At 37.4% G+C, this 27010-nt stretch overlaps 15 protein-coding genes across 15 annotated transcripts; 8 read left to right on the forward strand and 7 right to left on the reverse strand.

Annotated features, from left to right (window-relative positions):
* Window positions 1-432: 432 nt before the first annotated feature.
* On the forward strand, window positions 433-3064 carry SOCG_00228 (RNA hairpin binding protein). Its single transcript, XM_013162648.1, has one exon. It carries the CDS (start codon window positions 713-715, stop codon window positions 2879-2881), a length of 2169 nt encoding a protein of 722 aa, XP_013018102.1. The 5' UTR covers window positions 433-712; the 3' UTR covers window positions 2882-3064.
* Window positions 3044-4990, reverse strand: SOCG_00229 (zf-C3HC4 type /GCN5-like N acetyltransferase fusion protein). The gene has a single exon (XM_013162649.1). It carries the CDS (start codon window positions 4650-4652, stop codon window positions 3066-3068), a length of 1587 nt encoding a protein of 528 aa, XP_013018103.1. The 5' UTR covers window positions 4653-4990; the 3' UTR covers window positions 3044-3065.
* Window positions 4943-7847, reverse strand: SOCG_00230 (splicing factor Cwf22). The gene has a single exon (XM_013162650.1). It carries the CDS (start codon window positions 7758-7760, stop codon window positions 5142-5144), a length of 2619 nt encoding a protein of 872 aa, XP_013018104.1. The 5' UTR covers window positions 7761-7847; the 3' UTR covers window positions 4943-5141.
* A 53-nt stretch (window positions 7848-7900) lies between these two features.
* Window positions 7901-9116, reverse strand: SOCG_00231 (4-nitrophenylphosphatase). Its single transcript, XM_013162651.1, has 3 exons — window positions 8934-9116; window positions 8822-8890; window positions 7901-8778 (listed from the first exon to the last, which is right to left on the reverse strand). Exons 1-3 carry the CDS (start codon window positions 9010-9012, stop codon window positions 8030-8032), a joined length of 897 nt encoding a protein of 298 aa, XP_013018105.1. The 5' UTR covers window positions 9013-9116; the 3' UTR covers window positions 7901-8029.
* Window positions 9051-11953, reverse strand: SOCG_00232 (transcription factor TFIID complex subunit Taf5- like). The gene is made up of 3 exons (XM_013162652.1): window positions 10489-11953; window positions 10121-10440; window positions 9051-10068 (listed from the first exon to the last, which is right to left on the reverse strand). The coding sequence occupies exons 1-3, from the start codon at window positions 11636-11638 to the stop codon at window positions 9613-9615; spliced, it is 1926 nt and encodes a 641-aa protein (XP_013018106.1). The 5' UTR covers window positions 11639-11953; the 3' UTR covers window positions 9051-9612.
* Window positions 11855-12910, forward strand: SOCG_00233 (uncharacterized protein). The gene has a single exon (XM_013162653.1). The coding sequence runs from the start codon at window positions 12179-12181 to the stop codon at window positions 12815-12817; it is 639 nt and encodes a 212-aa protein (XP_013018107.1). The 5' UTR covers window positions 11855-12178; the 3' UTR covers window positions 12818-12910.
* On the forward strand, window positions 12845-13909 carry SOCG_00234 (uncharacterized protein). Its single transcript, XM_013162654.1, has 3 exons — window positions 12845-13083; window positions 13127-13198; window positions 13248-13909. The coding sequence occupies exons 1-3, from the start codon at window positions 13065-13067 to the stop codon at window positions 13577-13579; spliced, it is 423 nt and encodes a 140-aa protein (XP_013018108.1). The 5' UTR covers window positions 12845-13064; the 3' UTR covers window positions 13580-13909.
* Window positions 13910-14032: 123 nt separating this feature from the next.
* SOCG_00235 (Mam33 family protein) lies at window positions 14033-14980 on the forward strand (the record flags this gene model as incomplete). Its single annotated transcript, XM_013162655.1, has 3 exons — window positions 14033-14325; window positions 14427-14577; window positions 14642-14980. The coding sequence occupies 3 exons, from the start codon at window positions 14033-14035 to the stop codon at window positions 14978-14980; spliced, it is 783 nt and encodes a 260-aa protein (XP_013018109.1).
* Window positions 14981-15207: 227 nt separating this feature from the next.
* On the forward strand, window positions 15208-16714 carry SOCG_00236 (nuclear rim protein Amo1; the record flags this gene model as incomplete). The annotated part of the gene is made up of 3 exons (XM_013162656.1): window positions 15208-15235; window positions 15276-15377; window positions 15429-16714. 3 exons carry the CDS (start codon window positions 15208-15210, stop codon window positions 16712-16714), a joined length of 1416 nt encoding a protein of 471 aa, XP_013018110.1.
* A 171-nt stretch (window positions 16715-16885) lies between these two features.
* Window positions 16886-19162, forward strand: SOCG_00237 (cystathionine gamma-synthase). Its single transcript, XM_013162657.1, has one exon. It carries the CDS (start codon window positions 17140-17142, stop codon window positions 18964-18966), a length of 1827 nt encoding a protein of 608 aa, XP_013018111.1. The 5' UTR covers window positions 16886-17139; the 3' UTR covers window positions 18967-19162.
* A 101-nt stretch (window positions 19163-19263) lies between these two features.
* Window positions 19264-19665, forward strand: SOCG_00238 (uncharacterized protein; the record flags this gene model as incomplete). The annotated part of the gene is made up of 1 exon (XM_013162658.1): window positions 19264-19665. The coding sequence occupies one exon, from the start codon at window positions 19264-19266 to the stop codon at window positions 19663-19665; it is 402 nt and encodes a 133-aa protein (XP_013018112.1).
* Window positions 19666-19715: 50 nt separating this feature from the next.
* SOCG_00239 (autophagy associated protein Atg9) lies at window positions 19716-21872 on the forward strand (the record flags this gene model as incomplete). Its single annotated transcript, XM_013162659.1, has 1 exon — window positions 19716-21872. One exon carries the CDS (start codon window positions 19716-19718, stop codon window positions 21870-21872), a length of 2157 nt encoding a protein of 718 aa, XP_013018113.1.
* Window positions 21873-22044: 172 nt separating this feature from the next.
* Window positions 22045-22901, reverse strand: SOCG_00240 (NatC N-acetyltransferase complex catalytic subunit). The gene is made up of 2 exons (XM_013162660.1): window positions 22675-22901; window positions 22045-22601 (listed from the first exon to the last, which is right to left on the reverse strand). Exons 1-2 carry the CDS (start codon window positions 22788-22790, stop codon window positions 22268-22270), a joined length of 450 nt encoding a protein of 149 aa, XP_013018114.1. The 5' UTR covers window positions 22791-22901; the 3' UTR covers window positions 22045-22267.
* On the reverse strand, window positions 22840-24529 carry SOCG_00241 (CobW/HypB/UreG nucleotide binding domain-containing protein). The gene has a single exon (XM_013162661.1). The coding sequence runs from the start codon at window positions 24382-24384 to the stop codon at window positions 23155-23157; it is 1230 nt and encodes a 409-aa protein (XP_013018115.1). The 5' UTR covers window positions 24385-24529; the 3' UTR covers window positions 22840-23154.
* Window positions 24530-25011: 482 nt separating this feature from the next.
* Window positions 25012-26909, reverse strand: SOCG_00242 (UDP-N-acetylglucosamine-dolichyl-phosphateN-acetylglucosaminephosphotransferase). Its single transcript, XM_013162662.1, has one exon. The coding sequence runs from the start codon at window positions 26775-26777 to the stop codon at window positions 25425-25427; it is 1353 nt and encodes a 450-aa protein (XP_013018116.1). The 5' UTR covers window positions 26778-26909; the 3' UTR covers window positions 25012-25424.
* Window positions 26910-27010: the final 101 nt, after the last annotated feature.

The following is a 27010-nucleotide window of genomic DNA, read 5'->3' on the forward strand; positions in this document are numbered from 1 at the left end:
CTTCTCTCAAAAGGCCCTCAGTCTCATTTCAAGTGCACCAGTAGAAATGAATTAATTAAACCATCAGAATGAATGCTTTCATTCTGCTACTTTAGCGCGCGAAAACGAATCAATTCAAAAGTAATCATCCATCATTAAACTCTTCGTTGTGTTTCTTTACCTGTAGAGTGAAAACGCTTCTTATAGTGATTGTACTTGATTAATAAACTCTGAATTTGGTACCTTAGTAAAGATTTGTACGAAATGAGTGCCCATTCCTGTCATATCAGTTGTCCAAAAAAGATCAATTTATTTACAAAGATACAAAATGTCACATTTTTATTATACAAAAAAAATAGAAAAATCAAAGAGGAAAATACTAATACCTCCCGTATTTATTTATTTCTAATTGGAAAAACTGGCTTACATATCGCTAAACCAACTGCAGAGTGGTGAATGTGTACCGGTCCAACTTCCTCCCTCTGCCAACTGGTATAATCGCTAGAAGTAAAATTTCAATATCTGACGCTGGTCGTTTGTATTACGCTTTCGGAACGTTCTTTTTTCGTCAATCTTTTCTACCGGGAAGGTATATTATCGAGTTTCGTTGGGTGCAAGAAAGGAATTTAGCATTGAAAGATTAGGGGATCGCGGGAAGGCCTACGAATAGCTTTGCTTTGTGTTTATTATTTCCTTTCAATTTCTAATTTAGCTGAATAGTACTTTTAGTTAAATGGAAGCGTTCAAACGAGGACAAGAAGCTAGTGTCGATGTTCTTGATGGACCGTTGCACATCAAGTTTTCCGACATGAATTCTAGCGTCTGCTCGGGAGATATGGCTGATTCTTCTTTAATATCTACGGTAAATGTCTTAGACGCTTACGACTTGTCCGACAGCTCGCCGACCATCCAGTCACCAAGGACTTCGACCCCGTTAAAACTTTCAGATGATTCCATTTATGAGAAACAAAGACTTCCTGATAGTTTAAGTATTGAGGATGCTCATACGGAAAAAGAAAAGCATAAAAATAAACATCGTCAAGAACACTCATCAGCTGAAGATCACCAAAACTTCGCCTCCGAGCTTCAAAATATTAGTCAATGGTTTCAGAGTCTTTCTTTAGCTGATCGCGAGCTCGTTCTCAAAGAACTTTTAAAAAGCTATCCCTCTAAAGACGCAGCCAAGTTGTTTTCTAATTCCCTTTCTTCATCTCCGTCTCGTAAGTCGTTGTCATACAATTTGTCGGCTGGTTCGTCTTCATCTTCTCCTTCTTCCATTGACGTGGAAGCACCTTCGTTGTCTGATTCTCTTACCTCATTAACACCTACTTCAAAAACTCCAATGAAGCAACCTTCGGCACCTTCGATCCAAAATCAACCCAATTCTTATTCTAACAAACAACATCCCTTATCAACCACTCTTTCATCCGCATCTCCTCTAGCTGTTAGGAATTCACCAGCTTCTTATAATAACTTCGCGCAGGATCGCGATCTATTAACGAAAAACCGTCTTTCAAAAGCAATTGCATATTCTTCCATTAATCCTTCTGCTCCTATTTCTACAAGTCCTAAGAACAATCATAATGCCATTGCTAACAATGGAACTCCTAAGTCGTATTCTTTAACCAATAATGCTTTTCAAAAGCAAGCCAATTCTGAGTTGTTTCCTAGTGCATCAAAAAAGACGCCTTTTGCACCTAATGGAACTCCCTCTAAACCTTCTTCATCCTTCTTTGAAACTCCAAGCTCCAATATTTGGGATTCTCATGATAGGTCTGCTTTCTCGGCTCCTCCTGCTCCATTTTTTCCTTTTGGCGTCTCTCCTCACCTAAATGAAGAAGTATCTCCTCGAGGACGTTGGCAGAATTTCACCTATTCTCCCCCACCACCACCGCCTCCTCCAGACCTTCTCACTGCGAATTCGAATCAGCGTTCCGTCCCTGAAAAATCCCATTTTTTATACCGTTCTAGTCAGCTAGGGCCTCGTCCTCGATTAGAAACGCGTCCATCTGGTGCTGATGGAAAGCCTTTGCTTTCCTCTTCCTTACGGTTTTCTCATGTACCTGGTGCTACTGAAACGTCTTCTCGCAGTAGCACTCGACTGGAGAATCCTAATGCACAACCAAGTACCCCGTTAAGTAAGCAAACCTATGTCAATGATCTTCCTCATACGATAACACCTGTTCCTTTCACTTCATTGTCATATAACCCTGGTACTGAAACTGAACGTTCTTACAGAAAAAATGGGTTTTGGTTGAATAATTGGAACTCACCCGCCTTTCTGCATTCTTCGCTGTTTCAAGATTCTAACCCTTATGCACAGTTAACCCCATCTGCGAACTCTACTTATTCTGCTAATTTGGATAATTCAAATTATACAACACCTTTGGGGATGCATGTGTGCCCTGTGCCCTACGCATACTCTTCCTATAATGATCTTGAAACCGGTGATGCTATTCACGGAGCATCACAAGGCTACAACAATAATGCTAAAACACCTAAGACTACCCTCAAAACCAGAAAATCTTTGTCTAACTTAAAGAGTACCGAAAAACAATCTACTAATGAACTTCCACAGGATATTCCGAGCTGGCTCAGAAGTCTCCGTTTACATAAATACACTAATAATTTGAAAGACACCGATTGGAATGGTTTGGTATCTTTGACAGACGAAGACCTACAAAACAGGGGAATCCATGCTCTAGGTGCAAGGAGAAAGCTACTGAAAAGCTTTCAAGATGTTGCTCCATTAGTTGGCGGAAATTTAGCATTAGAAAACTCTGATACCGAAGGCCTGGGCAATCAGAAAAATGATAGTTTTAGCTCGATAAATCAGGACGATGAAGATAAACGAGATGGTGATCAGAACTCTCGATCTTCTGAGTCTGCTAACGACAGTTGATGCTCGTTTACTCATTTCTTGTAATTATTAAGAAATCGGGTATAGATATAAAGTAAATGAAAAAATTTTAATGACAATTTGAAAGCAACTCTTTAGCAAAAAATAAAGGAGTATGCAATATATAAAGATCTACAGACAATTTTTAGAAAGCTATCATATAATTTATATTGTTTTATCATACTAGCTAGTTTGTTTGACTATTCAGATCATGTCTCATAAGAAATGCATCAGAATCACCATCACCAAAGCGCTTATAAAGCTTCGGTACCCGTTCAATTATGTTGAAACCACGCCGAGTATACCAATTGACACTATCTTCATTCGAACACCGAACGTGTAAAGTGATTGCATTATAAGCTAATCTGCGGGCTGAACGGTTTGCAAAATCCAAAAGTGCTGAACCAATTCCTAAATTCCTGTAAGGGGCTAGTACTGAAAACGTAGCTATGTAAAGTATTTCGTCTTTATTTTTGATGCAACTCAGACCGCCTACAACTTTGTTTTCAAATAAAGCCACGCGGGAAAGCTCATTATCTTTTAGAATGCTCTTATAAAATGTTTCGCTATAATTTGTATTCAAAACGACTTGATTCAGCCTTTTAAATGAGTTGATGTTATCATTCGATAGCTCAACGAGTGAATACCTTGAACTTGGTTTATTAGAAGCTACGGAAGCGACACTAGTAGTATCTGAAAAATTTGGTTGTCCAAACTTCTTATCCTGCTCTTCCTGGGTTACTTTATCATTCCCAACCAAGTTTTCCTTTGATATAGGTTGAAACTTATCAATCTCCTTCGGTTGGTCATTTTTGTCCTTTTCCTGGTTTTTTTTCTTCAAAAGCAAATTCATTTGCTTATCAATGGAAAATAATCCCTTAGTATCTGCACCACACTGTACACAGGTAGGTGACTTCCTGTACTGTTCTACGGCACAACTCTCACAAAAGTGATGCCTGCAAATTGTTACAATCGGGTTTTTGTAATCCTTTTTGCATATTAAACAAACAAATGGAATTTCCTCTTCTTTTTCATTTTTTGGAACACCATCGACATTTCTTATACCCTTACGGAATTTGGACTGTGCTTCATTCCATTCTTGATCTAATTGCCAACCCGCTTTGTAATCTTCTCTCATATGTAAAAACTTACAGGTGTCACCATAGCCACAGAAGCCTGTTAACTTGTAGTCCTTACAGACATCTGGTTGGTAATCTATCACTGTAATTGTACGGATTGCAGCGGAGGACGGGGAAGGACGAACCGGTCCACTCTGCGCTTTCTTACTTATCGGTTCCTTCTTAGGTAAAAATTTTGAATATTCGTTTTGTGACTGAAATAAATCTGACGATAATGTACCTTTCTTAGAACCGATGCTATCTTCATCATTTGAAGATTCGTTAGGGATAGTAACAGTGGACGTGTTCATGTCATCTCCATGTACATTTAAGTTTGCAGAGTATTCTACGTTTATATCTTTAGATGTAGAAAGATTTTGATCATCCTTCTTATTGTAGTGATCCGAAGATACGTCAGGTACCAGTCGTGTTTGTTTTTTTTGCTGGGATATTAAGTAGTCCCTCATAGACCGAATGTCTTCAGTTTCGTCCTCATCTTCATCGGAATGATCATCCTTGTTTGAAGTAATTGATTCAACATTCGGTTTTTTTCGTCTCAGACCTTCTCTATCCCGACCTTTCCTCTTTTTTTGAAATACAGGTACAACCCCATTATTCTGATTAGTTTGTTCTTTATGTTTATCGTTATCCAGCATTGCTGCACGGGCTTGCCAATATTGTTTAAATTACAGCCAAAAAATACTAACAGAGAAATTGAATTTCCAAAAGTTCGTGGTTCAGTGTATCTTCCTTATTCTAAGCTCTTTGCCTAGATACTAACACTTGCAGTTAAAAATAAGAACAAAAACTCATAATTTATTAAAACTAGCACTCCTTTTTCTGAATTGTGAAGTTGATCGTAGATAAATGTAATAGGTTTTGGTTAGATTATATGGCGCCTCAAGTGTATATTCAAATGGTGGCCAACGTTTTGTAGGTACCCTCAGAAGGTCCTGTTTATTTCTTCTTTTTATTACTTTCCGCTCATATTTTTATATTATATTTATTCTTTTTGTGTGATAAATCAGTGGAGCTTATATATTAGTTGAGTATCAAAAAGGGCTGTTGAAATGACTTTCTATATAATATCATATATAATAAAATATTAAGGAATAAACATTATTTACAAAAACTTTTGTTTTGCGTTAGTGCCTGCTGTCTTCAACTGAATGCTGTAGCCAAGGAGCTTCTAGTTTACCATTATCATTCCTTGAAGATCTACCCATGTGCGAATTTCTGCCATTCCTTTCAGTTTGGATCTCACTGGTTTTCATTTTCCTAAGAGTGAACGGTGATGGCGATCTACTTCTTTCACTTCTTTCTCTGTAAGACCTTTGATTGTAATTCGAGTCCCTAGCCCGTTTTGTTCTTCGGTGAGGAGAAGGCGAAAATGAACGATTCCGTCTATATCTCGGAGGAGAAGGGGAATAAGAAATAGATCTTGAACGGTAACGCCGACGCGAAGAATAAGTGTCTCCACGGGGGGAAATTGAACGAGAATAAGACCTTCCTCTACTAGGTGAACGCGAGTAACTTCTTTCACTGATCGGACTTATCGATCTGGAACGTGATCTCCTAGGTGCATGTCTCCTGTAACGATTAGACAGACGATATGGTCTTCTATTCAATGATCGGGAGAGCGACCTCTCTCGTCTATAATCGTACGAAGGTGATCTGCTTTGTGATCTGGTCCTGGACCTTCCGTAACTGGAATACGAAGACCTTGAATAAGAGCGGCTTCTGTCTGTATGAGGATATCCACTTCTTCCACGCTTATCATCATCTCGTGATCTATCAGGACTTAACTCGCCGAGAGAAGGAGAATATGAACGTCCTCTAGATCTTGGAGGGCTTAAAGAACGAGAAGAAGATCTGCTACGAGAATAGTCCGATGTATACGGCGAAGAAGACCGTGAATACGAAGACCTAGATGTGTAGCTCTCAGAATCAGATACATCATCGGGTTTTGGCGTTGGCATTGTCAACAAGTATTCCCTCATTTCTTCGGTTAATGCTCCTAAGCCAATAGAAGTAAAATAATTAATCGAAAACCGAACATTTTGAGGTTCGTCCGTTGGAAATACACCATGCAGATAAGGTACTAATTCTGGGTCATGAAATTTGTTAACCAACGTTTTTAAACCAATAGCTTCCAAAAGTTCTTGAAACAAAATTTTTAAAAAAATACGAGAGGACGCGGTTGTATCATCTTCAGTTAATCGGACATTCTCAAACACCGACCATGAAATGGAATTGGTGCTCAAAAGATTTCCAAAAAACAGAGCAATATTTCGCAAGCGATTTGTTTCATATCTGTGAATGGTAGTATAGTAATTTTTAAAAGTCTGTTCGAATGTTGAGCGCCAATTTCGATTAAGTTTGCAAAAACGTTCGCCGATCAACCCATAGAATTTTTCATAAGTCCTCTCTTGACTATTACATTCAATGATCATGTTGCACATCTCTATTTCCTGGCCTTCCGGTAACTGTACCTTTAATAGCTTATGGCAACATTCCTCAAAATCGACAGAAGACATGATCGTAAGATAAATTGACTTTCTTAGGTTTACGATATTTGTATTTGTTTTGTCAACAATTTTATCTTGTACCTGTCCAGCAGGTTCATCTTCTTCAGAATCTTCACTACTTTCTATAGATTCTTCGTCACCACCTTCTTCTTCGGATTCTTCATCTTCTCCTAAAATCTCACGTTTAATGAAATCATATCTGGACTCATTTTCTTCAAAATCTTGATCGAAATGGAAGATTCCCAAGGATTCCTGAACATCCAATTCATCATCCAAACTAATGAAATGAGTAATTTGATCCTCTTCTTCAACTAAATCAAGCTCACTGGGTATAGTCGGATTGTCTTTAAATTTGTCCTTTCTTGCTTGAAATAATACTTCAATAATAAATTGAATTCGAGGTTCAAGTCGATTTTCATGTAAGATCGTACGAAGTCTTTCAAATATACCATTGAAAGCCCTAGAAGAAATGTCAGAGAGGTAAGCACCAACTTCTCGAAGAAACCCTGCTGCAACTTCTATAGAATCACCGGTAGGTCTTTCCAAAAGTACAGCAAGAATCTGTAGGCCAACAATTTCATGAGCTATCTTGTGATTGATCAGATGGGCAATAAAGTTTGTTGAGCTCAGACACATAGTTTTATCATTTCTGCGGAAAGATTTTCGAAATTGAACAATAAGTCTTGTTAACAGAAGCTCTCCGACTTGCGGGAGTTTTGTGTTTATTACGGCCGTCATTGCAGCATAAACCGGAGTAAATGGGAGCGAAACCGCTTGTGCTTTCATAATACTTCGACAATACAAAGCGCGTCCTCTGATTAGATTTACTTGAAATAAATCAGGAATAATTTCCTTGATATTTGATTTGTTCACTTTGTTAACAAGTCCGTTAATTGATTTCTTTAGTCCTTCCCATTGTAATCTTTGGTATTCTTGAGAGTTTTTATCTGTAATTTGAGCCTGCAGTGCTTTTAATTTTGCAGGAGGTACGTAAGTTCCACCTGTACGGGTATTCATCAATTTTTGAAGAGCTAACTTTGGATCCATGCCCGAATCAGCGGTCTGGCGACCCTCAGCGCTTCTGCGAGCATCTGCCCGCTTTGGTATGTAATGCCTATCTTCCCAACTAAGATCCTTCTCTTCGTCATTTGCACTATTATTGTGGTTAGACCTTTCTGTTGGTATTGTATCCGCCATTTCCCTGTGATCTTCAGAATTTTTCACTGTTTCTTGCATTCTATTTCATTAGAAGATTGAATTCTTCGTCTTTTTCTTCTAGTATGCACAAACCAGCAAGAATACCATAGATGTTGTGAACTTTACATGGTTCATGAACACACTACTTATCGTTATGCGATATCGCTATACAAGCTTATACGAATTCTACGCGAATGAGATTGTACTACGTCTCTAATAAACAAAATCTAGCTTAAATTTGATTGATAAAATTCTAACAACGGTAAATTCCCAAAAAGAGATAAATTCTTTCATACAAATGTGGGCAACTAAGCTTTTTTAGCTAAATCGCCGAGGGAATTGATATAGTAATCTGGTACAACAGGAGCATCTTTCTCATATATTTCGCTTTCCTGACTCACACCGGTGAGAACTAAAAGAGAACCACCCAAACCAGAGTTTTTAGCAAATTGGATATCGGTGTTAAGGCGGTCACCAACAAAACAAGCCTTTTTACGGTCAAAGTTAACGCCTGCAACAATAGCCTCCATCATTTCGTCATACGGTTTTCCTAAAATTTTAGGAGTACGACCAGTAGAGAAAATTAATGGGTAAGAAATGGAACCGGATCCTGGGAAAAAGGTGCCATTTGTAGGAAATGTAGAATCTTGGTTTGTCAAGAGAAAAGCGCAGTTAGGATCTTGTAAGTATTGGTAAGCCATGCAATACTTAAGATAGGTGACATGTCTGTCCATGCCACACAAAACGGCGCCGATAGAAGGGTCAGGACGGATGGTATTTAAATCATCAGAGTTGACAGCGCGTCTTAAAGAAGCATCAGTACCACCAGTATGTTTGACACCAACTCGGTCGAGTTCACTTTCAATGCCTCCTTCACCAAGGATGAACACTTTCTTGTCTTCGGGAAGCTTCAAAACCTTCTTTACATAAATAGCAGACGAATAAGCACTAGGATAAATTTCTTCCAACTTTGCTTCAATTTCGTGTGCATTAATTTTCTTCATGTAATCTTCTCTAGACTTGGTAGAATTATTTGAAACAAAGATAATTTGTTTGCCTATTCCAAATGGTTATCATAGTGAATCCAATATGTTTCATACCTGAAGAGCGCAATAGCTCCATGGTATCCTTAACTCCAGGCAAGGGCTCATTACCACTCCAAAGCACGCCTGTAGTTCTGTTAGTATTGGGCATGCAACATGAACAAAATACCATCGCAATCAAACAAGAACACGTCAAATTTGTCTAGAAACTCTTTATATTGATCGGGCTTTTCGAGTTTAATAGCCATCTTGGAAAATATAAGAAAAAGGTAATGGTGGTGGTGATCGAAAGAATCCAAGACACGTAGCCAAGAAATGAAAACGGTACTGTGACATAAACTTCAGATCATAGTATATTATGGAATACTAATATATTAAAGATGTCTCTGAAGATTATGATTTTAAAGAATACATATTGTTAAGTGTCATACAAACTATTTTAGTAGTAAATAATAATCCATCCGTTCAAAAAAGAAAAACAAATTCCTTACGACAATCAGTTATGCTTGAAGATTCTATTAAAACTTCGTAGTTTTCGATATCTTCTCATTGATTCACTTAATATAGCGACTAAATATTCAAAGGTGTGCTACTTGCATTTAAAGTAGCATGTCAAATTCTTTACGGCCATGTATAAATACAAATTTATTTCATACCGAGAAGGCTGTTTATGAAATTTTTCGATAGTCATCTTTGTAGGAAGTGTTTTTCTTTATATGGAAAATAACATATTCATTAAAGCAGAAATGCCTTTGTTGATTTGGAGGATAAATATAGCTTCATGAATTCCTATTATGTACACGTTTCAGCCTTTCTATGAAAAGGAAAAAAAGACAGTAGACAACTAATTAGGTAGCACTTAACCCCAAGCAGTAATTCCTCTCAGTAAATTGTAAATCATAAACAATCGTTTCTTTCGTTTTAAAATTATACAATAAATTGTCTTCAGCAGATTCCGCCTTACCATTTAAGCCTTTAATATCCCAAACATTGATATCAGTATCAGCGCCTCCAGTTGCCAAAGTCTTATTATCGTAAGAAAATGCAAGAGAGTAGACTGGATTCTGGTGTTTTTCAAAAACCTCTAGTTTGGAACCAGTCCGTAAATCCCATAAATGAACGAATCCAGTATCATCTGCAGATGCCATTAACAATCCATCAGGTGATAAGGCTATTGATGACACAGAAGAATTTTGTCCTGTGAAAACTCGTACAGTGTTACCAGTACGTATATCCCAAAATCTGCAAGTATGATCGCTTGATCCAGTGGCTATATAGTTCGCATTTTCATGAAAGGAGAGGCACTATTGTAAAGTTAGAAAATACAATTAAATTAATAGGAAAAATATATCATACATCAACGTCGTTTTGATGACCGACGAAAACTCGGAGAGGGGCAGTGTGCTCGATACTCCACAGACGAACAGTTTGGTCATGAGAAGCACTAGCAAAGTAATAACCATATGGAGAAAAACAAACGTCCCATACAGGTGCATTATGTCCTGCGTACTTGACAAGAGTACTTTGAGTTTCTTTACTCCAAAGACGATTGAACCCATCTTCTGAACATGAGAGAATATATTCATTATCAGGAGAAATACTAACCCCAAATACTGGTCTCGTATGTCCTATAAGTTTAATTGTATCCAAAGGTTCGTTTTGATTACCCACTAGAGCTGCACGAAGTTAGTGTTCTGTATATAAATTCATAAAAAATGGCTTACCCTGAGGACCGGAATTTTTTGAAATCTGTAATTGAACCGAGGAATCCGCATACCCTGTTGCAAACATCGAAGCATCAGGAGAAAATTTAGCACAGTTCAGAGACGAATAGGTATTGTGCATAGTATACATGAAAACACTTGGCGGGGTACCATCTCTTCCCAAACGCAGCGAGTTACGCCGATTATCCAGGGAAGAAATATACGCTTCTATGTCTTTCATACGCAAAGAGGGCAAAGGTAAATCAGGTGGTACACTATCGGCGTTTTCATCAATACTCTCCTGTTCTTTTTCAAACAATTCTTTTAGCGTCAATGTCGGATGTGTTGAAGCAAGAAACGGCTTCTCCTGAAGACCTTTATCCCGTTCTTCCAGTACTGCTTTGATTTCAGGAAGCACTTCTTCAGGTATTTTTCTCTTCCCGAGATATATATCTTGCTTGTTGTAATCAAACAGTTGTTCTGAATGTCCAGGTATTCCTTCTGGTTGCTCTTCAACATCTAAATTTTTGTTATCAGCATTTAGTTCAAGCATAGTTTGAACATCCGGTTTTGATGGTTCATTTGCTTTAGCGTATATTATTTTAATATCAATGTACTGATTTAGAAGACGAATTATAATTCCACTTCCATTAGCTTCATTGTCAAAAAGAAATTGAACCAGTAAGTCAAACGTTGCTTTCGTTAGATTTATTCTATATTTATTCTTTCTGTACAGCTGTGAAATTTCGCTTTCGTCTGCATCAGAGTTTGTCTTTAGTTCATCAAGTAAACGAATGTCATGGCCATGAAGAACTTCATGCTCTCCACGAAAAGAGTCAAAAAAGAATGCCGCCATATCTTTTTCTTTTTTTTGTAATAAGTCTAGATATGAATGAACAAACACTGGATAAAGCGTCTTTTGGAGTTTAGGCTTGTAGAGATCTAGAGTTCCATCAATCCAATCCCTGAGAAGAATGTATACCTGGATATAAGTTTCTGGTGCGCCAATATGCCAATCTTGTTGCTCTTCCGGAATTGCACCTACGCTAGAAATTTCCAACCTCAGCATTGCCTCTGTCCTAGAATACCCCTTTCTATAGAGGTAGTCCAGGACAATTTTATTCAGATCCGAGGTAGAATTATTTGAATTGTATGAGCTAGGTTGTGCCATAATGATCTAATATTATTTCCATACGAACAAGCAATTATATAAGTATTTCTCACTTCTTCGTTCCTTCAACCTTTTTTCTCGTTTCAAGTCTCTCTTTCGTTCCCAAAAAAGACAAAAATTTTAATCAAATAGTAAATTTAAAGAATCAACAGAAAATTTAATACATTTACCTAAATATTCTGCTAACACCGACTTGGTGTTGTGGTAACTTGTTCAGGTTCTAACAGTAAGTAGTGTGAGCATAAAAATGTCGTGCATAGCAGTAAAAGCTGATAAATAGTTTTCATTTTATATCTAAAAATGATGCAAATTAAAGGATTCATTTTTTGGTAAAAAAAATAAGAACTACTCTGAAAGACACTCGTAAACCAAATTGGTTCTTGATGAAGTTTCACAAAACTTTTATTTGCAACGGATTAGCCTTTTATAGTCATTGAGTAAATATTATTTCTTCTTGTATAGGATTACTTTCAACACTTGTTACATTTTTAACCTTTCGGCGAATTTGGATTTTACGGCCTTGTATTCAAGTCAAAACCGATGTTTAATCTTCGATATCCTAACCTTCTTTTTCTTGCTCTTCCACTTCCTGAATGTTGTCTAAGAGAATCATTTGAGACATTTCGAAATTTTCTTGGAAATTCTTTTCTGAGTACAAGCTATCGTGGACCTCGAGTGTCTCATTTGACAATTGGAATGATCCCGGTAAACTCAGAGGAGGATGTGCTACGTTCTATAAATCATCTGAAGAATAACACCGACAATTTTCAAAAGGCTTATGGAGATGAGCTACAAACAATCGATTTACAAGGGACCTCTTATTTTGGAAAATCGCCTGACGAGGCTCGCGTCTTGTATGCAGTACCTCAAGAGCAGCATGGACGAGTTAATGTTCAGAAATTTTGTGAATACCTTCGAAAATCCTTTGAAGATGCTGGCATTTTTATTAAAGACAATCGTCCCTTAACATTACATTGTACACTGTTAAACGCAAGATATATGAAACGAGGGAAAAAGCGCTTAAAGCACTTTGATGCAAAGCCAGTGTTGGAGAAGTTCGTAAACTACTCATGGGCTCAAAACATGAGCCTATCAAAACTGTGCATTATGAAGACTGGTGCTGTTGGACCGCCTGGGGATATGTATTACGAAGAGATAGATTCAATTTCATTGCATTAAGCTTCTATTTTATTTGTTTTCTTGTCTTACTGATTCTGTTTATAAGTCGAGTATGTGGTTAGGTCTATGTAAACAAACAATCGAAGAAGCAGTATAAAAGGTATGGGTTTTTATTTATACTTTACAACATAAACATAAAGTGCCTAACAAATTTTGTTATAGTAAAAAGGAAACTGATTAGTATACTTATTTTGGAGGTTTTACATATCAATTATTTCACGTAGTATCTTTATGACAGATACGTCCAATGGAAAAATCAACTTGTGGTATGACTTATTTTGTGAAATCTATTAACTGAACGTTCTTTAGCCAACTCATTGTCAAGGCATATCATAAAGGAATCCGGATTCTATGCTCCTGTAATGAAAACGAAGCATAAACGTATGATTAGATATTTTTTGTTCAATTGTTAAGAAGTTAACTTTATAAGTTGCTTTAAAGGCCCATGAGGAGTATATGCAAAGGCGGAACGCTGAGAGTCAGCAAAATGCTCTTCGGTCAAAATCTGCAGACGTAAAAGGAAACAAGAACAGTCAAAAGAAATACCAAATATCCAAATCTCAATCTACCGCAAACGCGAAACAGCAGAATTTTCGATCATCACCTCATTATCCTGAATATTTTATGAAACAACCGGAACCAGCATTGTCTAATGGAAGCTTTAAACCGAAATCATCAAAGCAGATTAATTGTGTTTGGTATCCACCTGCATATCCCATATCTCACCAATATGGGATTCCCTACCCATTGGCATATTATTAAAGCGTCAACAATTTTGAAAAGTTTCAATTCTATACCGCTTCCGTTTAGAGTATAGCGTAAAGCAACCTTGTCTTTTTCTTTTTTTTTTCTTTTTCTATTATGTTAGCTTTTTATGACCTTACAAAATGTGCAAAAATCCATCTTTCTCACGTTGCAATTGGTGATGCCAAGTTATTTCAATTATTATCCTTTTTCTTTACACGGATTAATATGGTTACAGTGCATAGAATGCTTATACTCCTTCGGCATTATGTTTTCTGTTTTGTATACTAAATTCTAGATAGTACTAATTAATAAAGCACATTCAATTAACGTAATTTTATTTTATATGATTTATTTGAATTATACAAGTATATTATCGGTTTTTGGCACACGTTAGTATCTTATAACTTCGTATTGTTTTAGTTGGTATATCTAATAGGCAAATACGTCTACCATTTAGGAATAGTAGGAATGTTTAGACAGACGCTATTGACAAGTCGCTTAGGGCTATTCAAGCATGGGTCTTCCTTTACAAATAGAGGATTTTCTTACTTTACGCTGCTAAGGCCGAAGCGTAGGTTTACTAGCGGTATTCTGATGGAACAACTTGCTTTGAAATTGGATTCGGAACTAGGATTTGTGAACCAGGTATTAGGTGAAACAACTCCGAATAAAGATTATGAACATGCTTTACGCTCGTTTACTATTCACGAAAACCCTCTACGGAATTACATTGCGGCTACCAAGGAACTGGAGAATGAAAGGTAAGACATTTGTACTCATGTTCAGTATACAAGAATTATAGGCTTAGCTAGTCTTAAATTTTTATCTTTTGAAGAAATTTTGTTGCTGACTAGACCTTCAGAATACGAATCACAGTACCTGTTTACAGTGCGAGGGCTTCTTATACTGACAAAAATAATGTGGAGCAGACAGAGGAAGAAGAAAAAAGTGATGGCCTAGATGAGTTAGGTTACTTTCAACAGTCTATACCTACTTATGTACAAATAACTAAAGTATGTACCAGCATGACTTGATAAATTCTACAATATGGTCATTCGCCTTACTAACAAAATATAGGATGAGGGAACTATGATTTGTTCACTTATCTTAAATAAAGATGAGATTATCTTCGATAGTCTCTTATTTGATCAAAACAAAGACTCATCCTTTGCCTCCGCTGATCTTGCTCTTGCGTTGAGAAAGAGTTCTAGATATCGTGGACGCAAGGCGAAAAAACTTCCTAATGTATTAAAGTCATCTCTTATAAAATATCTAGAAGAAAAGGAAATTACAGCACAAGTCATAAGGGCGTTAATTTCAAGAATCTGGCGTAAGGAAAACCTTTCATACAAAACATGGCTAGAAGATATTTTACACTATATTTTATTTCAAAAATCTTCAAATTCGACAAGCTAGAATTCGATTTTCTATTAGGGTGCTTAACACCTACTACCACTATGTGGAAGATTATTTGTTACTTCATGCACAGACTACCAAACACTGTGAACGCGATGTACTGGGCATAGTAACTAAACTAGAAGTGCAATAGTGTGGAGATACTTTATTTATTACGTTTACATTTTGTTTAAAAAGACCTTAACGCTTTAACTCTTAAAGTTTTTCAGCTCGATATAATTTGAAAAATGGCAGTTTGCAAATTCTTTTTGGAGAGTATGGATTCTATTTAAAGTTCTATTGCTAACCAATACAGACCGTTGTCGTAACGGAACCAATTGTAGATTTGAGCATGTCTACCCCCATTTAAAGCCTGGTACAAATTCGTATATTTTTCGTTCAGAGAACGCAGCACCCCGTATGTTGTAAAAGCTAAATTTTTATTTACAGATTGACTAATATGTATCAGCAAAGTGGGCTGATAGTAAACATTTGAAGAGGGCCGAATTGGATCGATATTTACCTATAGCTAAGACGGCTGGTTTCATTACTACAAACTTGGAATCAGAAAAGCCTTTATGGCCTTTAACTTGCTATAGTGTGAAAGATTTTTTCCCTTCTTTATATAGTGGCGATGTTTCTCCAGAGGAACTCAGACTGTGGTTTTATCAAGCACGAGCAGCAAATGCCATTCCTCAATATGAGCAACGCCAAACCGAACTGCTAAATGATATTAGTCATAAACAAAAGACTGCTTTAACAAATCGAGAAGGTGCTGTCAATGAAATGAGAAATCGTTTAGTGGGCAAGACAGGAGTGAAATCTATATTCGATACGACCCCAACTAACAACACTCAGTCAAATAATAACGCCTCTTTCGGTGCATTTTCAAACCAAAACAAAAATCCATTTACCAGTTCGACTCCTGCATTTGGATTTCAACAGAATCAACCACCAAACAGTGGGTTCGGCGGTTCAGCTGCTCCTCCGACGTCTGTATTTGGTAATCAGACTAGTGCTTCCCCATTTTCTTCTAATAACAATAAACCAGCAGTTCCTAATGCATTCTCTAGTGGCGGGTTTTCCCAGAATGCACTGAATAGTCCACAATTTGGTGTTCCTGGCTTTGCAACCCAAACTCCTTCATCATTCGGTGGGTTTTCTAATAATCAGCAACCGGCCTTTGGTCAATCATTGTTTGGACAGGCTAGTTTTCAAACTCAAGCAAATAATTCCATGAATATACCAAAAACTTTTGAACAGCCTAAAAATCCTCCTAATCCTTCTCCTTTTGGTACTTCTAATGCTCCCGTGTTTGGCCAGACAGCTTTTCAGCAGCCGACTAATCCAATGTTGCAAAATAATGTTCATAGTGGATTTCAGAATCCAAACCAAGCTCAAAGCCCATCAAGTATATTTGGGTCATTTCAAAGCGCGAGTGCTGCACCTCCTAGTTTTAGTATGGGAAGTCAAAATCAGCAATTTGGATTTGGTCAACCGACTGCAGAAGGAGGTCAAGGAATAGGGAACAACGATTCTATGAACAAACCCATGGGTAACAGTAATTTTGGTTTTCAACAACAGCCACCTGCTCCGAGCTTTCCCTCAGCGTCTTCTGCTATGCCTGAAACTACAAGCACAAATGTGTCAGATGTACCTTCCGATTTTCCGCCGGAATTCATTCAACAATTTCAAGCGCCTGAATTTACATTGGGAAAAATTCCCACTGTACCACCGCCGCGGCAATTTTGTTAATGATGAAAGTTAAAAATGGACTCTCGGAAAAGAATGAAGATTTGGTTATTATTAAAAATATGATATAGGGTTAGAATCTGTGTAGATTGCTTCAATAATAGTAATTTCAAAAGGATGTCACTTTTCTTATTTCTGAAGGAGTATATTGGCACCTCATATTCATTTATGTTAACTTACTTTTATTTACGCTATTACTGAAAGAGTGCATTAATTTTGTTCTTATTATCTCTGTTCATCTAAATTCTAACAGACCACATAATTGGTCATACTTAGAAGTCCTTAGATGAGTTATACTTTCCACTTCAAAATTCACCCATATTCTAATTTCAAGTATTTTGTTTTGTAAAACAATAGAAGTTTAGTACTCTAGGAAATATTTAGCCTTTCATTTCTTTGATTGAAGAGTAGTAGTTGAATAAGCACTAATGAGTCTAAACTTGTCGTACCTTGTTAATCCTCCTACCGAAACTGGGTCATCAATTCCTGCTGATACCGACCATGCCATTTCTGTAACATTGCCAACATGGCAAGCTAACGTTGGATATGAGGAAGGGGATCCTGACGTTGCTACAAGGATGCAAACAGGCTATCCTAGATTTTTCATAAATACGTTTATTAAAGACTGCGCTAGCAAAGTTAAAAAGTCACCTGAAGTTCAAAAGCTAAATCTGAATAATTACGATACAATGCTTTATCCTTCCATGTCGATTGCTCAGCAATGCGTTGAGTTTATAGCTGAGAAAGCTCAACTGGAACCATCTACTCTTCCTATAGTTGATGCTTCTCAATCTTTAAAATCACATCTCAGGACTCTAGGTTCTGATCGCGTTAAAGACATTCATATCCCTAATGTCTTTGCTGTTTTGTTTCCCTGTGAATACTTTAGCGTAGCGAAGCAGTTTTGGCAACATACTGGTGAAGGTATTTCCAGCCGAAGAGCTGCTTGCTTTTTACAGGCATTTAAGTTAGTCCAAACTATGGCAAAACAAGGCTCGTATAAACAATCTTTATTACATCTGAAAAGCAAAAGTAGAAGCCGCTATGCTTCTGCTCATGACATGGAAGCTTTACAGAGTTGGATGAGTGACGATAATCAATCCAATGAAGCTGAAATGACCGATGTAAGTCGTTACCTAGAGGAACGATATGGCCGTAATTTGGATTTAAGCTTGGCAACTTCCGCAAAGATTGTTCTAAGAAGGCGAATTGCTGGAACTTTGGAAGATGAAGTTGATTTAAAAAAAACTCTCCCTTATGAAAAGGAAAGCGAGTTAAGACAGATTAAAGGCTTGACCCATGAAGATGTATATCTATTCCCTACTGGCATGAGTTCTATTTACAATGCTCATCGCATTCTCAGAAAGACTCTGGATGGTAGCAGGAAAAGCGTTTGTTTTGGATTTTGTTATGTTGATACTTTGAAAATATTAGAGAAATGGGGACAAGGTTGTTATTTTTACGGACTTGGCAATGCTTCTCAGCTGGATGAATTCGAAAATCTTTTGGAAAGTGGAGAAAAGGTTTTGGGCTTATTCTGTGAATTCCCTTCTAATCCTTTACTAAATACTCCTGATCTCGTCCGTATTCGACGCCTCGCCAACAAGTACGATTTTGCGGTTGTTGTGGATGAAACGATTGGAAACTTCTTAAATGTGGAAGTTCTTCCATATGCTGATATGGTTGTTAGCAGCTTAACAAAAATATTTAGTGGAGACAGTAATGTCATGGGTGGTAGTTTAGTTCTGAATCCATTAAGCCGCTTGTATGGAAAACTGAAGGAGGGAATGACCAAATTATATGAGGATAATTTCTATGATGAGGATGCCTTAACCTTGGAGAGAAATAGTCGTGATTTTGCTGACAGATCAAAGGTCATAAACGAAAACGCCGAAGTTATATGTGAGTTACTACGGAAGAGTCCTAAAGTGAAGCAGCTATATTATCCGAAATACAATATTTCATCGACCAATTACGAAGCTTGCAAAAGAAATAATGGAGGTTACGGAGGATTATTATCCGTTGTTTTTCATGATCCATGTGATGCACGACGCTTTTATGATCACATTCGTGTTGCAAAAGGGCCTTCTTTAGGCACCAATTTTACATTGGCTTCCCCTTACACTATCATTGCACATTACCAAGAATTGGACTGGGCTGAAGAGAACGGCATCAATCGAAATCTGGTCCGTGTCAGCGTTGGCATGGAACCGAAAAAGCATCTATCCGCAGTATTCTCAGAAGCTCTAAATTAGAGCTTCTGTGCATCTAGTTATTGTAAATTTTGTACATGATAGTGTTTCAGGAATGAATTGAATATATTAATGTTAATTTCTTAGTCAATTATTATGATGCCATCAGTGTTCGCATTTACTTTAGAAGGTTTATTAAAAAATTTATAAGTCCTTAATTAGTTTCAAAAAAATAAAAATTAGTAAAATAGAAAATGAACGTTTCATATTTTTATTCATTAACTGATGGGGTACTATTTTCATCTCTTCTCCAATTCAAATCTTGATCAGTAAGGTACCTTTCTCGTTATTGCTTTAGAGATGCCTGAATCAAACCCAAATACACCTCCAGTTTCGCTACCATATGAACCTCAATTATTGTCTGAATATCCTTCTTTAAATTTTGAAAATCGCGTACTCACTTCACCTGCTAGTCCTACAGATGAAGTGCGCGATAATTCTTCATACCACAAGCGTTTTAGACGTTTAAATAATGAAGAAACGGCAAGAGAAGATGATACCGATAGCACCGTAAAACTCACAGACACAGAGTTAGAAGAACTACCTCCTGGTGGTGAACTAATAGAGAGTTCCTGCCACTTGCTGAGTAGTGTTTTTACGCACTTACAGTCCAATTTGAATAAACTGAACGAAAGCCACAAAAAAGCATTAAAGCGTATAGAACAATTGGAAGAAATTGTAGAAGAATTAAGAAAAAAATAAAAGTTGCCGATGAAGGGACAAAGAATTTGACTTTTTTGACGGATGACAGTATGTATTATTTACCAAGGCGAAATGAATTGCTCTTTAAAACCACAGGGGATATAGAGGCACAGGATGAGGTTCCTAATCACCATGGAACGTTAGAAGCATGGCAGGAGTCTCTAGACAGTGATGATGAAAATCCCTTACTACATTCAACCGTTGAAGAACATCCGACAACTGGACCTTCGAAATCAACGTCTAAAGGAACTATCAATAAAACAAGCTTTGGAACAAAGAAGTCTTTTGATTTTTCAGAAACCAACGAAATCAATCCAACAAGTTTCGAGTCTTCAGCAGAACAAACGATTAAACCAAAACATGATGTCCGTTCTGTCGTAAAGAACTCCAATACAGCTTCTTTTTCAAAATTCTCAATGAACCGTTTTCCTCTAGCTGCTTCGTCTTCAATGAGGGCTTCCTCGCCAAACGAAAGATTTGGAAAACTTGACAGAGACAAAGTTTCAAGCGCTTATCCAAACAAATCAGTACACACTCAACTTCCAAGAAATGAGTTTTCTGGAGCACGGACTTTATGGAATCGTTTAACTCCTCATGACCGTGTTCTTTGGCGCTGGGCGAACGTTGAAAACCTAGACTACTTTCTACAGCAAGTGTATTCTTTTTACGTAGGAAAAGGATTTTCCTGTATGATTGTTCAAAGGTTGTTTCAGATATTAACCATATCATTTGTCATTGGCTTCACGACCTTTATTACTAGTTGCATCGACTGGTCTGCCGTTATTCCTCACGGATCTTTGGTTAATGCTACGAAGTCACATTGCATTGCTCAAATGTCTCCTTTGGATACACTTTTTCTATGGCTGTTTATGAGCTTTTTGTGTGCGCTGTGGATATATTACCTTACTGACATACCAAGGTTATGGCATATTCGAGAATTTTTCATTCATGCGCTTAAAATCTCAAGTACTGATATGGCAACCGTTTCATGGCAGCGGATATTGTATCGCTTATACAAACTAAAAAACGTGAATGCTTTAACAGCTGAAGATGGCCGTGTGGTATCTCTTCATAATATGAAACGTTTAGATGCACAAGCAATTACAAATAGAATTATGAGAAAAGAAAATTACTTTATTGCTTTAATAAATAACGACGTTATTGATCTTGAGTTGCCCCTTCTGAGGAAAAGGATACTTACACACACAACTGAGTGGAACATTAATTGGTGTATTTTTAACTTTGTTTTTGATGATCAAGGTCAAATATTGGAGACATTTAGAAATGTCAATTCTCGAAAACGTCTCGCAGAAGAACTTCGACGTCGCTTTATTGTGGCTGGGTTTTTGAATTGCTTATGCTCTCCTATTGTTGCCGTCTACTTATTGGTTCATAACTTTTTTCGGTACTTCGATGAATTTCATAAGAACCCTAGTTTATTAGGTATACGAAGGTATACACCTCTAGCTTTATGGACGTTTCGCGAATATAATGAACTTCCTCACGTTTTCGATGAGAGAATTAGTAATAGCTATGAATATGCTTCCCATTATGTATCCCAGTTTCCCGATTTTAATGTTATCAGATGCGTAAAGTATGTTTCCTTTATTCTAGGAAGCTTTACAGCCGTGCTGGTGATCATAACCCTTTTCGACCCAGAGATAACGATGACATTTGAACTGACGAAGGATCGAACTGTCATATTTTATTTGGGTATATTTGGTTCTTTAATAGCTGCTATGCGTTCTTTGATTCCAGACGAGACCCTTATTTTTGACCCAGAAAAAGCTTTACGTAAAGTAGCTTATTTCACTCATTATTTGCCAGAATGGTGGCAGAGAAACATGGATAGTAAATCTATTCAGCAAGAGTTTTGCACCCTTTATACCTATAGAATAGTTAACGTTCTATGGGAGATTCTGGGGATTCTTTTGACGCCCGTATTGCTTTTCTTTACCTTCCCTGCCTGCAGTCAAGAAATAGTAGACTTTTTTAGAGAGCATACTGTGCATGTTGAAGGTGTTGGATATGTCTGCAGTCATGCCGTATTTCAGCCTAATCCTCAGTATGACTCAGTGGCAGCAATGGTCAGTTCTCGGAAGATAAATACTACTTTCCAGAATAAACCTGAGATGTCAAGAATAAACTTTCTACAGAACTTGAATCCCAAAGTGCCTGAACAAACTCCTGATGATTTCCTGGATTGACTTGCTTTTGATTAGCTATTGCACATTAAGAATAGTTTGAGGGCAAGCATACGTATGCAGGGTACCCATTACTACTCTCTAGAGCTCTTGAGCTTTTCATTAGCCCTTATGTCTTTCTTATTTTTATTTCCTTCACGATGATTACAGGTTTAAGTTACGTTTATGATGATGTTTTGTTTTTATTGTTTCACGCAACTAATATTATGGTTTTTTAATTTTAAATGAAGCAGTATAGGCTTTAATAATACGGTAAGATGTCGAAAGAACGTTTGATACATTAAAGTCATAACTGGATATCTTAATCACATATATCTGTTTTATAAATCCCTGATTTCCTAGTATAGTAGCCGAGTATCTCTTTGACAGTAACAAACATCGAATTCTGTGTAGCGGCCTTAAGGATACAATATATAGCGAAATGCATCTGTTCCGTTTAGATAGTAGCGAAAGAGTCGTTTGTACCTGCAAAAGCCTAGTCGTTCATAGAAATACATTGCTGCATCATTATCCACTTCAGTTTCTAAAACGATTTCTTGGGCACCCTTTTCAATCATGACATTTAAACTCGCCTTTGTTAATAGAGTTGCAATACCCTTGCCTCGGTGGGAATCTTTGACAGCGAGCATAGCGATGTAGCCTCGAAGACTTTGTCCACGATGGATATCCTGTTTGCTTATAACAGCACCGACCATCTGTCCGTCGAGTAAAGCAACAAAACTGTATTCAGGCCTAATTATAGGAATGTAAGTTTACAGAAAGAAGTAGATGATTTAGAAACGTGAATTCCTGGTGTCGAACTTACCATTGATGTACAAAATACCGGTAAACGTATTTACTATAAGGCTCACTCAAGTCTTTTTTTATAAGTTGGCAGACTTCTTCCAAATATTTATGATGATAGGGAACAATTTCAACCATTGCTTAATTTGAGCTTCGTTAGCCAAAGCGGCAGTTTGGCAGGGTCATTCTTGGGTAGTGTTTTATTACATCTGAGTCACACCAAGCATGCTCTATTTTGTTTTGTAAAACAACATTACGAGTAGTAGCTTTTTTATGGATTTAGGGTAAAAACATAGGGTGTAAATTTATTAAACTGAAATCAGGTTGAAAGAAAACGCGTTTTACGTATAGTGATGCACTGTATGAAAGGTCAGATGACAAAGTCAGCATAACATGTCTATAGGATTATAACAAGTTAAAATACTTTATAAAATTTACCGGTAGATATTTATAGAAGTATTGATGTACATAGAGGTCTGTAATGATGTTTAAGATATACTTCCTATGTCAAAAATGGGGGAATACGGTCAACGTTCTTTCCAATCAAAACGGTAACAGGATGGAGCTGTTTGTCGGAATTTATTTTAGCAGATCTTGGAAGAGGTAACACTTCAAAAACTTCACGGACTCCCTGCATGACATGCCAGGAACCATCGTCTTTTTGAAGTAAGGCTTTGCTGCGATATATCATATATTCTTCCCCCTCACCAGTTTCTAAACAAAGCCATAAAATCCCACGTATCCATTGAAGCCATCGTTCGTATTCGTCAGCAGACATCCTCCTAGGTAATTCAAATGTCCGACTTGTTATACTAGTTACAGGCGTCTCACTCGTGCACGCCTTGCCGTGTCCAACATCGTGACTATTGTGAGTATGGGGAGTCGAGGGAATCATAAACTTCTGAAAATCCTCGCTTTCTCGATATGCGTTCAGGTCCAGAATTTCTTGAATGTCGTGAACTCGACCATAACTTGTTTCACAAATCTTAGCGAGGGGATTGATCGAGCGAACGACGTGGTAAATTCGTTCAAGTTCGGACGTATTTACTTTATCGGTTTTGTTCAGTACAAGACAGTCAGCATGGCTTATCTGAATGCTGCCGATTTCAGTACTATCATTGAGAATGCTGTCAAGGTTCTGGCAATCAATCACTGTTACAACACCGTCTAATTGTACCTCGCTACCCAAAGCATCGTCAAGCCAAAATGTCTGAGCTAAAGGTCCTGGATTGGCAACCCCAGTGGTTTCAATCACTATACTGTCAAACTTCCCTTTTTGCTTCATTAATTGTTCAATCGCTTTGATACCACTGTCTTTCACAGTGCAACACATGCATCCATTTGAAAGACTCACCCATTCTTCATAAAGCTCTTCTCCACCAGCTTCTTCCATTAGATTTCTTTCCAAGTCACCAGAGTCTCCGACTTCGTTCATTAGGACGGCGACTCGCTTTCCCTGTGCATTTTCAAGAATGCATTTCAATAGGGATGTTTTTCCTGCACCCAGAAATCCAGTCAAAATTGTCACAGGAACAGCTTTAGAACCAGAATCTTCTTCGACGGAATTGAATGGTGAATTCTGATTCCCGATACCTGAAGCAATATCTTCGTTTCCAATGACACCAGGCTCCTTTTCGTTAACCGGTTCTGGTTCATTCAGTTCTTGCAGTTCATCTTTACTAATGACCGACTCGTCTACTAGCAATGGAGCTTCCTCTGTTTCTTTGGACATAGCTTCGTGTGGGTTAAAAGGATGAATGAATCTTACACAAATTCAACTTACCCAAATTAAATTTACAATTCACAACCACCAATACTCTGAAACATTCAAATTTGAAACCGACATCTACTAAAAGCGACAAACATACACTTTCATCTTTAATCTTTACCTTAAAAACATCCACACTACAAAATTTTCAGACCACAACGAAACTCAATTCCAACATCAACTATCTCAAACTAAAAGATACAAAACAATTTACTATCAGAAACATTCTCTCTACTTCGCACAACATGGTCATGAGAATTAGAGAAAATGTCTCCTTAACAGAGACGAACTCAAAAATGATGCACTCGGATCTGACCGTAGCCAGTCCGCAACTGTCCGTCAGAGCTACAGTGCAATGCAAAGACAAACAGCTGAATTCCCACAATTCTTGAGCTGCGAAAACCCGTGCCAGGTAAGTAAAGAACAAGAAGTGTAGGAGCATCTATTTATACCCTTTGAGTGTGAAATGACAGTCACAAAATAGTCACAATGTATTTTAGTATGATATCTACTTATGCCAAGACTTCATGAAGAAACCGATGATATTTCAGGTAGGGAAACATTGGAAATTGACATGATATGAACATAGGCATTTTTATGTATTCGATATAGCTTTATCTCATTGTAATCGAAAGACAGATTCAAAAAAATAAAGAATGTATATATTTTTAATCTATATAAAGTAGAAAGAATTTAAAACAAACAAAATGGAGCTTTTCAAAATAATAAATAAAAGAATCGGAGCTATTTAAGGGTAATTCATAAAGCATTTGAAACTTACTATTGAATCTAATACGAGAGAGGCGTAAAAAACGGAAAAAAAGAAAGACATATAAATTGTAGCAGATCGATTCTTTTGGAAACTCTTTGCTGTCTCGTAAAGTGTAATAATTAGACAGGAAGAAACACTTCAGCAAACGAGGGTGAACTTGCTTGATAAGTTACGGCCAAAAAAAGGGAAGACAAAAGGAACACAAAATTACTTTGGAAAATCGGTTGAGGGATTAAATGTTGTCTTGAGGATATACTAATGGAGCCAACCCATGTCGTATAGCTAAACCAAACAAGCCAACAGCGAGTTGAATTCCCATGATACATAGGGTCAAGTGATCTTCTCGCATAGGACCGGTATGATATAGTACAAAGTTGATGATTGTGAAATTTGTGCATCTTATAGGTCTTTTCGTTTTCTGGTCCCAATCAACGCGGATAAGACGGAATGCTTCAAATAAACGTATTGTTAGTAACGTCTTGGTAGGTAAAGGGACTCCTTCAGCAAACTCTGTGTAAGAGTTCTCAAGCAATCCAGTCTTCACGTTCAGACGAGGTAGACGATGACGAGGACATTCCACAAACCCGAATAACTGAGGCACAGAGAGAATGAAATTAAATATTTGTGGAATGAAGAACAACATCAACGTTTTCGAAAAATGTCCCAATATACCAACAACAGCTAGAACCATGCCGGCGAAATAGCAAAACGTATCTCCAACGAACACACGAGAAGGCCACCAATTGTATTTTAGTAGACCAGCAGTGACTCCAAGCAAAGGAAGGATGAGATAGATGGACAAAAGATGAGCACGCACAGCTTCTGGATTGCTTGGGTGAAAAACGTAAATTAAATCGTTGCAAAGGACTACAAGACCTATCACTAAGGATTGGCCTGCCTCGACGCCATTCACACCTGCAATAATGTTGATGCTATTTGGACAGAAAATAGCAACCGCTGCCATATAAATATAGTATAGAAATCCTAAATCCACGATAGAGCGTTGAAAGAAGGGACGTAAAAGAGTGGGAACGGATACATAGGTGACTCCATAATCAACGTAGTAAACTACTAGTAAAGGAATGGCTGCAATCGCAGGGAGAAAGAATTTATGACGCCAACGAATATCAAATAAGTCGTCAAAGATACCAAGTAAAGAAATAGACAAAATGGAAATGACAGCAGACAAGTAAGCACCAAGTTGGTCATGCGGAAACTGGGCCTTAGCTACCGAAGTGTATCCGTCACTCAAGACTTCAAGTGGATTCTCTGGCTGGTTTTTAGATTGTTCAGGGACTAAGTACTTGTAAAATAAAACAGGAATGAACAATATCATGCACATGAAATACACCATTGAAGATACGGCTCCCATGGTTTCTGGAATCACGCGCTTCTCAACTTTGTTCATGTCTTTTCCTGAAAATCCTCGACGAATGAAGGCCGCTCCAACACGAGGAATAAAGAATGCAGTTGCTTTATATGCAAGCACAGATAATCCCACATTGGAAAGCAATGGTGAATGCTTTTGGCTTGCCATTAGCATAATGCCAAGGGCCCATATTCCCAGGCTAATAATCTTGCTCATTTTAATTAAATTATCGTTTCAATGATGAGGAAATTTATCCATATGCTTTCCTACGCCAAATCCCTACTCTTTATATGTAAACAATGATACTTGGTCTGCGTAAATGGAACCTTTATATATTACTGGTTAATGCAAAGTGGTGTCAAGTAAATAGAACTTACTCGCAAAAGCTCCCTAAACACATTGCAGCAAAAAACGTAAATATGTATTTTCTGACTAAATTTGTATATAGG

The sequence above is a fragment of the Schizosaccharomyces octosporus genome, assembly GCF_000150505.1.
Source record: "Schizosaccharomyces octosporus yFS286 unplaced genomic scaffold supercont6.2, whole genome shotgun sequence".
NCBI lineage: Eukaryota > Fungi > Ascomycota > Schizosaccharomycetes > Schizosaccharomycetales > Schizosaccharomycetaceae > Schizosaccharomyces > Schizosaccharomyces octosporus.

Bases quoted from the DNA above. Each gene is read 5' to 3' on its own strand.
- SOCG_00228 (XM_013162648.1), top strand. From the start codon at position 713: ATGGAAGCGTTCAAACGAGGACAAGAAGCTAGTGTCGATGTTCTTGAT.
- SOCG_00229 (XM_013162649.1), bottom strand. From the start codon at position 4,652: ATGCTGGATAACGATAAACATAAAGAACAAACTAATCAGAATAATGGG.
- SOCG_00230 (XM_013162650.1), bottom strand. From the start codon at position 7,760: ATGCAAGAAACAGTGAAAAATTCTGAAGATCACAGGGAAATGGCGGAT.
- SOCG_00231 (XM_013162651.1), bottom strand. From the start codon at position 9,012: ATGGCTATTAAACTCGAAAAGCCCGATCAATATAAAGAGTTTCTAGAC. The intron at 8,891-8,933 runs GTATTTTGTTCA...ACAGAACTACAG, and splicing joins GTTCTTGTTTGATTGCGATG to GCGTGCTTTGGAGTGGTAAT. The intron at 8,779-8,821 runs GTATGAAACATA...CATTTGGAATAG, and splicing joins GGAGCTATTGCGCTCTTCAG to GCAAACAAATTATCTTTGTT.
- SOCG_00232 (XM_013162652.1), bottom strand. From the start codon at position 11,638: ATGGCACAACCTAGCTCATACAATTCAAATAATTCTACCTCGGATCTG. The intron at 10,441-10,488 runs GTAAGCCATTTT...AACTTCGTGCAG, and splicing joins AAAAAATTCCGGTCCTCAGG to CTCTAGTGGGTAATCAAAAC. The intron at 10,069-10,120 runs GTATGATATATT...ACTTTACAATAG, and splicing joins GTCATCAAAACGACGTTGAT to TGCCTCTCCTTTCATGAAAA.
- SOCG_00233 (XM_013162653.1), top strand. From the start codon at position 12,179: ATGTTTAATCTTCGATATCCTAACCTTCTTTTTCTTGCTCTTCCACTT.
- SOCG_00234 (XM_013162654.1), top strand. The intron at 13,199-13,247 runs GTATGATTAGAT...TAACTTTATAAG, and splicing joins AATGAAAACGAAGCATAAAC to TTGCTTTAAAGGCCCATGAG.
- SOCG_00237 (XM_013162657.1), top strand. From the start codon at position 17,140: ATGAGTCTAAACTTGTCGTACCTTGTTAATCCTCCTACCGAAACTGGG.
- SOCG_00240 (XM_013162660.1), bottom strand. From the start codon at position 22,790: ATGGTTGAAATTGTTCCCTATCATCATAAATATTTGGAAGAAGTCTGC. The intron at 22,602-22,674 runs GTAAGTTCGACA...TCCTATAATTAG, and splicing joins CGGTATTTTGTACATCAATG to GCCTGAATACAGTTTTGTTG.
- SOCG_00241 (XM_013162661.1), bottom strand. From the start codon at position 24,384: ATGTCCAAAGAAACAGAGGAAGCTCCATTGCTAGTAGACGAGTCGGTC.
- SOCG_00242 (XM_013162662.1), bottom strand. From the start codon at position 26,777: ATGAGCAAGATTATTAGCCTGGGAATATGGGCCCTTGGCATTATGCTA.